At 34.1% G+C, this 15,515-nt stretch overlaps 1 protein-coding gene across 1 annotated transcript in view; it reads right to left on the minus strand.

Moving 5' to 3' along the window:
• Positions 1-14,036, minus strand: part of LOC143226991 (ubiquitin carboxyl-terminal hydrolase 31-like) — a 162,968-nt gene extending 148,932 nt beyond the window's left edge. Inside the window, exon 1 of the mRNA XM_076458539.1 lies at positions 12,918-14,036. Coding sequence (XP_076314654.1) covers positions 12,918-13,865 — 948 coding nt within the window. The 5' untranslated portion in view covers positions 13,866-14,036. The remainder of the gene's footprint in view (positions 1-12,917) is intronic.
• Between the last annotated feature and the right edge of the window lie 1,479 nt (positions 14,037-15,515).

The following is a 15,515-nucleotide window of genomic DNA, read 5'->3' on the forward strand; positions in this document are numbered from 1 at the left end:
ATTTCATCTACTTCCAACACGTGGTAAACGTTAGGTTCGAAGAAATCTTGACATTCAAGGGCATTCTGCTTTCTTTGTTATTGTTCTCCACTAGATGTCAGGACATTCTGCTTTCTTTGTTATTGTTCTCCACTAGATGTCAGGACATTCTGCTTTCTTTGTTATTGTTACCCACTAGATGTCAGAACATTCTGCTTTCTTTGTTATTGTTACCCACTAGATGTCAGGACATTCTGCTTTCTTTGTTATTGTTCTCCACTAGATGTCAGGACATTATGCTTTCTTTGTTATTGTTACCCACCAGATGTCAGGACATTCTGCTTTCTTTGTTATTGTTACCCACTAGATGTCAGGACATTATGCTTGCTTTGTTGTTGTTATCCACTAGATGTTTCTGAAAAACAACGGCTAGGAACCTCTGAGAAAGGGGAGAGGGGTATCTGCCGAAGTACAATAACTGTGGGGGTGATACAAAACCTGTACAATTTTCTGTGCTAGCCTCAGATAAAGAATCGACATAAGCTTACCGAAACGTTGTATGTTTGTAATAGTTTCTTTCACTCTCTATTCAAGGCGTCTCCAAACTTTACTAATTACTACACCCTAAAAAGTCAAACATTTGTGGTTGTAAGAGGAGAGGAAGGGTCCGCGTACCGACTGACACAAATATATTTACAATCGTAACGTCAAGGTAGTTCAAACGTTGATTTAGTATCTTTAAACTGTGGAATATGCCTAGTGTAAATAAGTGTCATAGAAACTGAAGCATATAAATGGTAAGGATGAACTGATATATTTCAATAGATAATGCAGAACTGATATTTCAATAGATAATGCAGAACTGATATTTCAATAGATAATGCAGAACTGACATTTCAATAGATACTGCAGAACTGACATTTCAATAGATACTGCAGAACTGACATTTCAATAGATAATGCAGAACTGACATTTCAATAGATAATGCAGAACTGATATTTCAATAGATAATGGAGAGCTGACATTTCAATAGATAATGCAGAACTGACATTTCAATAGATAATGCAGAGCTGATATTTCAATAGATACTGCAGAACTGACATTTCAATAGATAATGCAGAACTGACATTTCAATATATAATGGAGAGCTGATATTTCAATAGATAATGCAGAGCTGATATTTCAATAGATAATGCAGAGCTGATATTTCAATAGATAATGCAGAACTGATATTTCAATAGATAATGCAGAACTGATATTTCAATAGATAATGCAGAACTGATATTTCAATAGATAATGCAGAACTGATATTTCAATAGATAATGCACTAATTTGATGGAAGAAATAAACAAATTTTAATTATCCACATCAATGTCTTTGTTGTACGGTTTAAGGTGGCAGGTTGTACTTTGAATATCTAAGTTATAATTACCTTACAACAACAAGCATGGTACTCCGGAGAAATACAAACTGGCTATTCTCACAACTTCTACCAAGCAGCATTTTATAAAAACATACTATGAAACATTTTCATCACAATCAATCAAATAACCTACAGTTTTGGAATAAAAATACAAACGTTTGTTCTGTGGATGAGAAACTTTCACAGGACCGTCCTTCTTTTAAAAGGAACGTCAATTATTCCATTAAAATACTGAAACTTTAGTTTTCTTTGGAAGTGACGTTCTGTTGTGTTGTTTAACATACCAACTACATTTACTGTAAAGACAACCATATTTAGACAAAAACCTATCTAACAATAAAGACAACCACGCGTAAATACATACAGACAACTGTACACAAACAAAACCTGTGTTTAAGCAACAACGCCAAACGCACCTAAACACAGCCCATCAGCATGACATCTATACATCAACAACACCTAAACACAGCCCATCAGCATGACATCTATACATCAACAACACCTAAACACAGCCCATCAGCATGACATCTATACATCAACAACACCTAAACACAGCCCATCACCATGACATCTGTATATCAACAACACCTAAACACAGCCCATCACCATGACATCTGTATATCAACAACACCTAAACACAGCCCATCACCATGACATCTATACATCAACAACACCTAAACACAGCCCATCAGCATGACATCTGTACATCAACAACACCTAAACACAGCCCATCAGCATGACATCTATACATCAACAACACCTAAACACAGCCCATCAGCATGACATCTATACATCAACAACACCTAAACACAGCCCATCACCATGACATCTGTACATCAACAACACCTAAACACAGCCCATCAGCATGACATCTGTACATCAACAACACCTAAACACAGCCTATCACCATGACATCTATACATCAACAACACCTAAACACAGCCATCAGCATGACATCTGTACATCAACAACACCTAAACACAGCCCATCAGCATGACATCTATACATCAACAACACCTAAACACAGCCCATCAGCATGACATCTATACATCAACAACACCTAAACACAGCCCATCAGCATGACAGTCATCTATACATCAACAACACCTAAACACAGCACATCAGCATGACAAAGCCATCTATACATCAACACCTAAACACAGCCCATCAGCATGACAAAGCCATCTATACATCAACAACACCTAAACACAGCCCATCAGCATGACAAAGCCATCTATACATCAACAACACCTAAACACAGCCCATCAGCATGACATCTGTACATCAACAACACCTAAACACAGCCCATCACCATGACATCTATACATCAACAACACCTAAACACAGCCCATCAGCATGACATCTGTACATCAACAACACCTAAACACAGCCCATCAGCATGACATCTATACATCAACAACACCTAAACACAGCCCATCAGCATGACATCTATACATCAACAACACCTAAACACAGCCCATCAGCATGACAGTCATCTATACATCAACAACACCTAAACACAGCACATCAGCATGACAAAGCCATCTATACATCAACACCTAAACACAGCCCATCAGCATGACAAAGCCATCTATACATCAACAACACCTAAACACAGCCCATCAGCATGACAAAGCCATCTATACATCAACTACACCTAAACACAGCCCATCAGCATGACAAAGCCATCTATACATCAACAACACCTAAACACAGCCCATCAGCATGACAAAGCCATCTATACATCAACAACACCTAAACACAGCCCATCAGCATGACAAAGCCATCTATACATCAACAAACGCTGTCCAAACAAAACAATATACCATCATCTACAAGTGAATCTTAAACAAAACTTCAAGTTGTGGAAGCGTGAGAGTAAATCCCTCATCGTGGATGGTATGATTCTGCTAGATTCTAGTAAAACCAGTTAACTCTACCACAATAAAAAAAAAGATATTCGAATAACTATATTTTTCGGCCATAACTCTATCGTACACAAGTTAAACAATATTTAGTGTCCTTATTGGCATGAGGCCTATCGTACATAAGTTAAACAATATTTAGTGTCCTTATTGGCATGAGGCCTATCGTACATAAGTTAAACAATATTTAGTGTCCTTATTGGCATTAGGCCTATCGTACATAAGTTAAACAATATTTTGTGTCCTTATTGGCATTAGGCCTATCGTACATAAGTTAAACAATATTTAGTGTTCTTATTGGCATTAGGCCTATCGTACATAAGTTAAACAATATTTAGTGTCCTTATTGGCATTAGGCCAGATTTTAAAACAAAGTACGAGAAAAAATAAGTGGGAAACAGAATAAAAATTACGTAACAAAGTTTTTAACAAACATCCGTAAAAACAAGTATATCGACTATCTTGTCAGATGCCGTTACTGATTGGTTTGGTTGGATATTGAATTTCGTGCAAAGCTACTCGATGGTTACTTTACGCTGGCCGCCCCTAGTGTGGAGGTAATACAACAAACTTGGTAACACCAGCCACCGCCGACGATTGGGCTACTATAATCGAAAAGCGGCATGGACCGAATATCACAGCGCCACCACGGTTCAAAAGTTCTGTGACTGAATTCGGGCACGTGGACTACGAGTCGAGCATCTTAATTAACCAAGATAAAATTAAACCACCTCCAACCCGAAATGTTTACCCAAGTTTATATATAGGTCGGCTCGGCATGGCCAGGTGGGTTAAGGCACTCGACTCGTAATCCGAGGGTCGCGAATCCCCGTCACACCATTCATGTTCGCCCTGTCAGCCGTAGGGACGTTATAAAGTGTCGGTTAATCCCACTATTCATTGGTAAGAGAGTGTCCCAAGAGTTAGCGGTGGGTGGTGATGACTAGCTGCCTTCTCTCTAGTCTAACACTGCTAAATTAGGAACGGCTAACGCAGATAGCCCTCTTCGTGTAGCTTTGCGCGAAATTCAAAACAAACCAAATATATATATGTCAAAATTAAAAGCTTTCTTCATACAAGAGACAAACAGCTGGAAAGTTATAAATAAGGTGAAATGGTAAAAGTAAAAAATAAAATAAAATAAAATAAAAAACGAACTTGCCTCCAAAGATTTATTTTATAAATCAAGGTTTTTAAAAAAACGAAAATTGAATTTTACTTTACGCCAGAAAAAAACCAAAAAAAAACTCACGCTAGTGCGTTCATCTCAACTAAACAAGTATGCAAACTCACTACACTGCCGGAAGCGATATTCATCGACCAGGCAATAAAAATATCTCTGTTTAACCGTTCGATCAACAGAAATTGAGATCGCAGAGCCAACTAACAGGGTTCGAATCCTTGCACTATCACAAAATACTTCCACACTTTACGTTGCAGGTACGTTATAAAGGTGATAAAGAGCCCCTTAACGTGGATGATGGGCAACAGGGTGCTCATAATATGGCCGGCGTCAGACAACCCTAGACGTTTTGCCATAAATAAATAATTCGATTGCAAAAGAGCCAGTCACATTTAATGTACAGCTGAATCTAAATAAATCACGTTAAAAACAAAAATAAGCAAGTATAAATAAAACCCGTTAAAGATAAAGACACTTATGTCTAACGGGAACCAGTTAACAGCAGAGACAACCACGTCCAGATATCAAGCTTCCTACAAAATGTTAAACGCATCCAAACAAAATTCATTAATAACAAGGGCGATCACACTTAAATAAAGCGAGAAGGCATTTAAACAAAACCCATAGCAAAGGCAAGTACATATAAAAGATAAACTGAACCTCGTCTTAACGAAACCAGTTAATAATAAAACGAACCACGATTAAACAAAGTTCGTTAATAATAAACTGAACCTCGTGTCAACAAAGCCAATTAACAATAATAAAACCAACCGTGATCAGACAAAGTTTGTTAACAATAAACTGAACCTCGTCTTAACAAAACCAGTTAAAAATAAAACGAACCACGATTAAACAAAGTTCGTTAATAATAAACTGAACCTCGTGTCAACAAAGCCAGTTAACAATAATAAAACCAACCGTGATCAGACAACGTTTGTTAACAATAAACTGAACCTCGTCTTAACAAAACCAGTTAAAAATAAAACCAACCACGATTAAACAAAGTTTGTTAATAAACTGAACCTCGTCTTAATAAAACCAGTTAACAGCAAAACAAACTATGATTAAACAAAGTTTGCTAACAATAACAGAACCTCATGTGTACAAAACCAGTTAGAAATGAAACCCATCATGATTAAACAATGGTTGTTACCAATAAAGCGAACCTCGTCTCAATAAAAGCAGTTATATTATAAGGCTACGTTTAAACAAGGCACGTCTAACCACAAAGTAACATATGTTTTATTAAACAAAGCCGTTAAAAATAAACCAAGCTTACATGTCAATAAAACTCGTCAAAGTTGTCTATAATCTATAGCATCGATTCTATTTAAGTCATATTTCAAGTCATAAACAGTAATATCAAATAAGAACGAAAACGCCGATAAAAACAAAATTACCCTAAAAGTGAATCACCAAATCCACTCACTTGACTTCTAGTGTCAAGCCTGTTGAATGTTACACGTAGAAAGTATATACAAATTACTTGTATATCACGCTATTTTATAGATACAAGAAACGGCTACACGTTGTTTCTTTCATATCTTTGAGATCCTGGCTAAGGACTATTGATCAGTTCGTAAGTTAGGACTAAATAAACCTGGTTATTATCCCTAGCTTCAACTGAGTGACAGCGATCACAAAGTTTGGCCTAGGTAACAAACAGTAAGTAAATTTGAACGTATTGATTTGTACCATGAAGAAAAGACACGTCAATCAATTATGTTTTAAGTTCCTTCTTTAAATAGCATGAGTTTGGAAAAAAACTGATAACTGAACATGCAAATTGTACGACAGGGCATTTCATCGATTACAAATATTTGAAAATAAAGTTTCATCCCGTGCGCAGTCGTTAGCATGCAGCATCTCACGTGCACTTCTCATTATCAATATCAGTATTACTGGATTTTTAAAGATTTCGTTTTATTCTTTCAAGTTAACGATATAAAAATCACTATCACAGTGTGGCACTTGGTTTATCACACACACAAAACGTGTCTGTGGTCAACAAATTAAACGCAGTTTTTAACTGTATTCTCCTAATGTACCGGTCTGGTAGATACAACAACTTCCCACTTTTAAACGAGAAGAGTTATCGAGATGTAACCCTGGTTATACAATGTCTACAAAGATAACCATGAGGATATTTTCGTTAACGGTATAAGGTCAGGTATGCCTAATAAATAATGACGTTAAAATAAATAACTAATATTCTGCAATTAATTCTTACCCTAATTACACTTCGACTTAATCTAACTCGTATCATAACAGTTCTTGTTGACGTTATTTAATAATATAAACAACATCGAAATCACAGTGTCCATTATGTTTCAGTCAATGTAACAAGCCATATTATCGAAAGAAAGGCCTTCAGGAATGTTCTGGTGTAACCATAAGAACAAAGCTTCTTACCAAAAAGACTTAGCAAAACATATATATTTAAGAGTGAATTAATTCACCAACGCCAACCAAACCTTCTGGAATATTAAACTGGGTTTAAGGCCAAAAATATGGTTAACAGTGTGTGCCCAACTGTTATAAAAATATAGCATTTTTGGTAGCAGCAACATGAAAGTGGTTTCAATTTGAGTGGATAGTCTAGCTTTAGCAAAACTTCATTAATGATTCTACATAGTTCTCTAACTTTTAAACTTGACATCCCAAAGAACCATATAATAATAACATTAAATATACTAAGAAGTAGAATACATAAACACGCATCACGACTTTTGTCGAGGCTTACATAACAATGCCACAACATAGCTAAACACAACCACTCATGTTTGTAACTCACAACCAATATCATCTCCAACTATCACTGTCCACTCCAATAATCTGTACATCAGGCAAGATATTGACCAATACTTTGGATGTCTAAAGAAAATCCACTCGCACAACGACACCACAAAACTGTCTAATTATAAGAACAGTGCTTACTTTACATTATAAACACATTAATCTTGTGTTAGTACAAGTTACTAAACACAGTTTAACATTTGCAGGAGTTGACTTGATTTCATTAATACCATTTGTAAAGTAAGAAAGTTCACGATGTTAAACTATTATTACTAGCTCTACTTCCACAGAGTCCTCGAAAACATTCTGCTTCAAGAGTATCAATGACCAATACTTTTATTTCTCCCTTTTGAAGTTCATATGTCATGTTATGTTTAACCTACAGTGTGCATAATTCTTCTCATGATTCATGGTATGTGCACATTTTACCAATGTCACAACAGTACAAATTGCAACATTTAGCATCCCTTATGGGAAGTCAGTTTTGTGTCTACTGACATACAGACAACACATTACTGTGTAGTGGTATAAGCTAAAACAGATGACTCCCACCAGATGGCCTCAGACTCTCTTTCAGTAAGATTATTGCTATAATTTCAAATTCTTTAGTCATTAAGTTTTACATCAAATATTCTGAAAAGCTAAAATAAAATGAACAATGGAACTGACACTCAAACACTGTCACTTTTAAATACTGACTGCACATTAAGCCAAGATGATTGATTATTTTATTTAATGACCACCAGGGGTATATTCAATAGCACTGTCCTTCACATGTCAACTCTATATAGAACACCTGTACAAAACCAGTAACTGTTCAAAGTGTAAAGATGTCTCGGACTTTAATATAGCTTTCCTTATTCTCACAGAAATTTTACGTAATAATGTTAACAACTATGAATCAACACTGCTGTATCCAGGCGACAAAAGTGATTTCCTAGAACATCAAACCTGTGGAGAATCAAAGATCATAGGTCTGAAGGGTACAGAGTCAAAACCCAAACCTTTCTGTATCCACCACTTTCACTTGAGTCTTCTCTGATAGAACACAATCAAATCAGGAACTCTGTGACATGACAATTATGCAACAGAAACACTTACAAAGTGTTTTTCAGGGTATTAGAAATGGTTTCTTGAAGATCTACAATCTCCATTGTTTTGCACTACAAACATTAATAAGTGTGTATGAATTTTCCCACTAAAAGATAAGCAAAGAAAGTAAGAACAATTAATATATACTAATTGGAAATATATGTAATATTTAAAACAAAGCAGTCTGGTAACTCCTAACCTCAAGGCACTTATAAATCTCACTAAATGTTTATATATCATTATCAAAATACAAGTACTAAAAACAAAGGTTTTCCTCAACTGCAGCAATCAAAGTATCTATCCTCTCCAGCTAGAGCCTTACCATCTACACAAACAAGCTACTGATGCAGTGTTCGGTTGCTTCTGGGAAATATTTACATTGTATTTACAGACATATTGGACATCAGTCAGAAGAGGTAATCATCTCTCTAAACAACAAATCACTCAGAATAATGTGTACAGTTTTAGTTTTTTTTATCTAAGAAAGGATATCCACTAATAATGGTTCAACAGAAGGCTATTATGACATTTCTTAGAATGTCTCGAGTTACATCGAGAGATTTTATATTTTATTGAGAAAAGAAAAGTAAGAGGTGGTCTCATTGAAACTTATAAAGTTAAGAGTGAGATAAATAAGACAATGGGTTCTTCTTTCTTTGTGTTGAATTCTGAAGATGATAAAACCAGAGAACACAAGTTGAAGATTTTGAAAAGACAGGTAAAGATGAAGTTAAGATAAGTTTATGGAATGCATTGTCACCACCACCTTAGAAGAACTCATAACATCAGTTTTGTTTTGTTTTTTAGGGGGGTAGATGTGTAAGAGCAACCTTAAAGGACCAAATGGACCCTTGTTGTCCATACATTACATCAACTTCAAGTTACTATATATTTTTTTTCTTCTTAACTATAAAACTGTTATACATTCTTTCTGTTCTTTGTACTTATGACCATTCATAATTACTAACAGGTACAGTTCCATAACTCCAAATAAAACACACAAACTTCCTGCACAACTAATATGACATTTTATAATTACTAACAGGTACAGTTCCACAACTCCAAATAAAACACATAAACTTCCTGCACAACTAATATGACATTTTATAATTACTAACAGGTACAGTTCCATAACTCCAAATAAAACACAAACTTCCTGCACAACTAATATGACATTTTATAATTACTAACAGGTACAGTTCCATAACTCCAAATAAAACACATAAACTTCCTGCACAACTAATATGACATTTTATAATTACTAACATGTACAGTTCCATAACTCCAAATAAAACACAAACTTCCTGCACAACTAATATGACATTTTATAATTACTAACAGGTACAGTTTCATAACTCCAAATAAAACACAAACTTCCTGCACAACTAATATGACATTTTATAATTACTAACAGGTACAGTTTCATAACTCCAAATAAAACACAAACTTCCTGCACAACTAATATGACATTTTATAATTACTAACAGGTACAGTTCCATAACTCCAAATAAAACACACAAACTTCCTGCACAACTAATATGACATTTTATAATTACTAACAGGTACAGTTCCATAACTCCAAATAAAACACACAAACTTCCTGCACAACTAATATGACATTTTATAATTACTAACAGGTACAGTTCCATAACTCCAAATAAAACACACAAACTTCCTGCACAACTAATATGACATTTCATAATTACTAACAGGTACAGTTCCATAACTCCAAATAAAACACAAACTTCCTGCACAACTAATATGACATTTTATAATTACTAACAGGTACAGTTTCATAACTCCAAATAAAACACAAACTTCCTGCACAACTAATATGACATTTTATAATTACTAACAGGTACAGTTTCATAACTCCAAATAAAACACAAACTTCCTGCACAACTAATATGACATTTTATAATTACTAACAGGTACAGTTCCATAACTCCAAATAAAACACAAACTTCCTGCACAACTAATATGACATTTTATAATTACTAACAGGTACAGTTCCATAACTCCAAATAAAACACACAAACTTCCTACACAACTAATATGACATTTTATAATTACTAACAGGTACAGTTCCATAACTCCAAATAAAACACATAAACTTCCTGCACAACTAATATGACATTTTATAATTACTAACATGTACAGTTCCATAACTCCAAATAAAACACATAAACTTCCTGCACAACTAATATGACATTTCATAATTACTAACAGGTACAGTTCCATAACTCCAAATAAAACACAAACTTCCTGCACAACTAATATGACATTTTATAATTACTAACAGGTACAGTTCCATAACTCCAAATAAAACACAAACTTCCTGCACAACTAATATGACATTTTATAATTACTAACAGGTACAGTTCCATAACTCCAAATAAAACACATAAACTTCCTGCACAACTAATATGACATTTTATAATTACTAACAGATACAGTTCCATAACTCCAAATAAAACACACAAACTTCCTGCACAACTAATATGACATTTTATAATTACTAACAGGTACAGTTCCATAACTCCAAATAAAACACATAAACTTCCTGCACAACTAATATGACATTTTATAATTACTAACAGGTACAGTTCCATAACTCCAAATAAAACACAAACTTCATGCACAACTAATATGACATTTTATAACTACTAACATGTACAGTTCTATAACTCCAAATAAAACACAAACTTCCTGCACAACTAATATGACATTTTATAATTACTAACATGTACAGTTCCATAACTCCAAATAAAACACATAAACTTCCTGCACAACTAATATGACATTTTATAATTACTAACAGGTACAGTTCCATAACTCCAAATAAAACACATAAACTTCCTGCACAACTAATATGACATTTTATAATTACTAACAGATACAGTTCCATAACTCCAAATAAAACACATAAACTTCCTGCACAACTAATATGACATTTTATAATTACTAACAGATACAGTTCCATAACTCCAAATAAAACACACAAACTTCCTGCACAACTAATATGACATTTTATAATTACTAACAGATACAGTTCCATAACTCCAAATAAAACACACAAACTTCCTGCACAACTAATATGACATTTTATAATTACTAACAGGTACAGTTCCATAACTCCAAATAAAACACATAAACTTCCTGCACAACTAATATGACATTTTATAATTACTAACAGGTACAGTTCCATAACTCCAAATAAAACACATAAACTTCCTGCACAACTAATATGACATTTTATAATTACTAACATGTACAGTTCTATAACTCCAAATAAAACACAAACTTCCTGCACAACTAATATGACATTTTATAATTACTAACAGGTACACTTCCATAACTCCAAATAAAACACATAAACTTCCTGCACAACTAATATGACATTTTATAATTACTAACAGGTACAGTTCCATAACTCCAAATAAAACACATAAACTTCCTGCACAACTAATATGACATTTTATAATTACTAACAGGTACAGTTCCATAACTCCAAATAAAACACAAACTTCCTGCACAACTAATATGACATTTCATAATTACTAACAGGTACAGTTCCATAACTCCAAATAAAACACACAAACTTCCTGCACAACTAATATGACATTTTATAATTACTAAGGTACAGTTCCATAACTCCAAATAAAACACATAAACTTCCTGCACAACTAATATGACATTTTATTCAACACATCAACAATAAAAGCCATCATGTAAGTGTTTTACTAATGGATAAAACTAAATGAGTTGCTTATGATAAAGGCCTTTATTAAAATGTCTTGAACGGCTGGTGGTAGAGAAACAAGTACATAAACACCACTAGCTTATGTCGTTTACGAACCAACGAAGGAGTCCTCATAACCTGTTCTGTTTAGAAGACATATGAACCAACATACCAAGCAAGCAATCAAAAATACAAGTGTCTCAAACAGCTCTTTAGAGAAACCAGCATAAAATTAAACAATGAATTGTAGAAATTAAGGTTAAAACAGATGTTTTCTAAATCTCCTTTGGAAGCAAAAAATCACAACTCTTTTCCCATGGAATGACTCCCCAGTAGCCTAGATCCCAGTTCCAAAGGGATAAGAACACTAAATCATATTAGCTCTTTTTCTTTCTAGCTTTCCTAAATAGATCACGTCTTTCATCACTACTGATAATTCAATAAGCATAAAAACAAAGAAACTGATCTTCCAATGAAAGTTCATAAACCAATACCCCAAATAACCAGTTACTCACATATGAATTCAATAAAACATTTTTCATCTATAAATCTGTTAAAGAAATTCCATATAGTAATAACAATAAATCAACATTTATTAAGCATATTCCAGTTTAATATTTCTGTGTTATAATCTCTCCTGCAAAAGCCAATTTATTCACTTTCAAAGCACACAAATTCAAAAATAAATCACAGGCTGATAGAAATATAGTTTTTTCAAAATACTGCATAGAAACATTCTGGTAGCCATAACTTACCAGGCTTTCCACATGTACCCACCTTTGGTTTCTTGTATTTTTTTTTGGTTGCAGTGTTGAGGTCTTCGTGGACTTTGTCCAAGAGCCACAACAGAAATTCTTGAGCATCATGCTGGTTACTTCCTTCGTACTGAGCTCCATACTTTGCAACACAGGTTTTGAACTCATTGGATATTTCTGGAAGGTACTGAAAAGTCCAGATTGACTTCAATAACACAACAAGTTGCTCTGTAACTTCACCCTTAGTTCCATACTTCTTGGCATGGATTTTGTTCCTTCGTAACAGGTCTACCCTGTAATGGTTCATCACAAAATATTCTGCAAACATATCGGTATTATTTAAACACTGAATTATTGCATTCATAAAGCATGTATTTCCATGATTATGAATTCCACAAACTGCTGGAGTCTTTCCTTTTAAAAATGGTTCAGAGACTTCTGACAGTGAAGCAGGTGTGGTCCCTGAATCACAAACTAAATGTTGAGATCTAATCTCAGTGTTCGACGTAGACTGGTGTTTTGGCTTATTGGTTCCACTAGTTTCAGTTTCAGAACTGCATACATTAATATTACCAGTGGTTACCGACACATTTGAGGGAATCGCCAACTGAGATAAATGACGCCTAAACAATCTTTTCAAAAATCCGTGTGATTGTTTACCGAGAGCCTTTTTTGTTTCTTCTTTTTTACCCTTTGTCTTCGTAGTTTTTAAAGATTCTGGTTCTGTTTTACTTTTAGTTATAGAGTGTGGTATTTCTTCTTTGTCTTTTTTTTTCTTTCCTCGTTTCCGACCACTCATCAATCTTGGTAGGGTGAAAAAACCATAAGGTAACGTATGTATTTTAGCACTGTCGGTTAATAAATCATTAGTGTCCGTGTTTCTATCTACGGCAGTTCCTTCTTCGACATCAGCTAAATCACCTTCTGACGCTGATTTTGAGCATTTCGATGTTCTCGTGCTTTCTGTCATTATTTTTTGTATCACTTACAAAGAACAACATACATATCAAAACTCAAATCATTCATCTATATTCACCGGCATACGTAATACAAACACCGACTTAACCACACAACTAAACCCATCACCCCAAGCCATCATTTACTCTGCACACCACTCGCGTTAACTCATTTACAGTTCTGTAGACGGCGTACTTATACATATTATAGGGACCGTATAATTTAATGTTTTTCACCGTTTGATTCTGTAACAAAGTTGTAATAATACCGAAACTTAAGAATAACATAATATAATGTATTATATCGAAAAAATATTACTTTAAAAGCCTTGTTTCTAGTCATTTGTCATGATAAATAACATTCGATTTCACTATAAACCTAAATTTGTGAAATGTAAACCATATTTTGTATAAGATTAATAGTTCTGCAGTTGACCATCGATTACTTCTACTGATTACTTTTAAATCAATTTTATAAATCACAAAACTCTTTATAAGTATCACATATAAAACCTTCGCGTGTAAAAGACGCACTTACACCCATTCTTGTTCACGCATACAAGGGTACAATGACTAAACAAAAGTGCGATTCGCCGATAATAAGACTAAATTCCACGAGAGTTTTCAGTTTTGGTAAGTGCATTTAAGCTTATTACAGTTGCTAATCGTCAAGTTCCCTGAAATGGTATTAGGATTTAAAAAACTAAAACTTCAGCATATCAAGTAAATGAGGCAATTTATGTTAAGTGGATTATGTTTAAAATAATAAATACCTTACCACGTTTAAGTTTAAACAATCGTAAGAAGTCAATACAGAACAGGTAAATTAAATTTGTCACCCTGTAGTTTGTTTTTTGAATTTCGCGCGAAGCTACACGAGGGCTATCTGCACAAAACATCCCTAATTTAGCATTGTAAGACTAGAGGGAAGGAATCAAGTCAACACCATCCACCGCCAACTCTTGGGCTACTCTTTTACCAACAAATAGTGAGACTGTTCGATTATAACGCCCCTACGGCTCAAAGCGCAAGCATGTTTAGTGTAACGGGGATTCAAACCCCTCTCCCTGCAGAAAAACATAAAGGTAGGAACTTACAACACTGAAATCCTGATTCCGTTTCCTGTGATGGACACAAGAGATCGCCAAATGTGATTTTATTCTAAAACAAACAAGATAACATTATTTTTTCTCCTACTCGTAACTTTTTAGAATTAATGTTTTCACAACATAATATTAAACATGAAGTAATAGATAAAATGATACAGTTAAGTGCAGTAACGTTTATTTTAGCTTTAAAGAAACATTTTTAATTCAAAAGTAAAAATAAAACCGAAGGTAATATTGTTTTTTACAAAATCCTTTATAATTAAATGACCGTTATCATACCATAAAATGTGATTTGTGGTCTTGTTTTAAAGCTTCAAAGACAGTAAAAAGAAATAAGATTTTCCTTCTTCGCCACACTTCTTTTAAGGAAACAGGGATATTTGCTTCTAAATGCATGTAAAGAGTTTCGATATTAAAGTTAACATTGATTGTATTATCTACCGTTGAACTAGCTCTTAGAATGAAGTCGTCATTTTAGTGTAGAGGTGAACAAACTAGACTCGTGAAATTTGTAAAATGTCTTATTTTTCCAGCGTTCTTGTTGTTCTGTTAGTA

Source organism: Tachypleus tridentatus, chromosome 9, assembly GCF_004210375.1.
Source record: "Tachypleus tridentatus isolate NWPU-2018 chromosome 9, ASM421037v1, whole genome shotgun sequence".
Taxonomy (NCBI): Eukaryota; Metazoa; Arthropoda; class Merostomata; order Xiphosura; family Limulidae; genus Tachypleus; species Tachypleus tridentatus.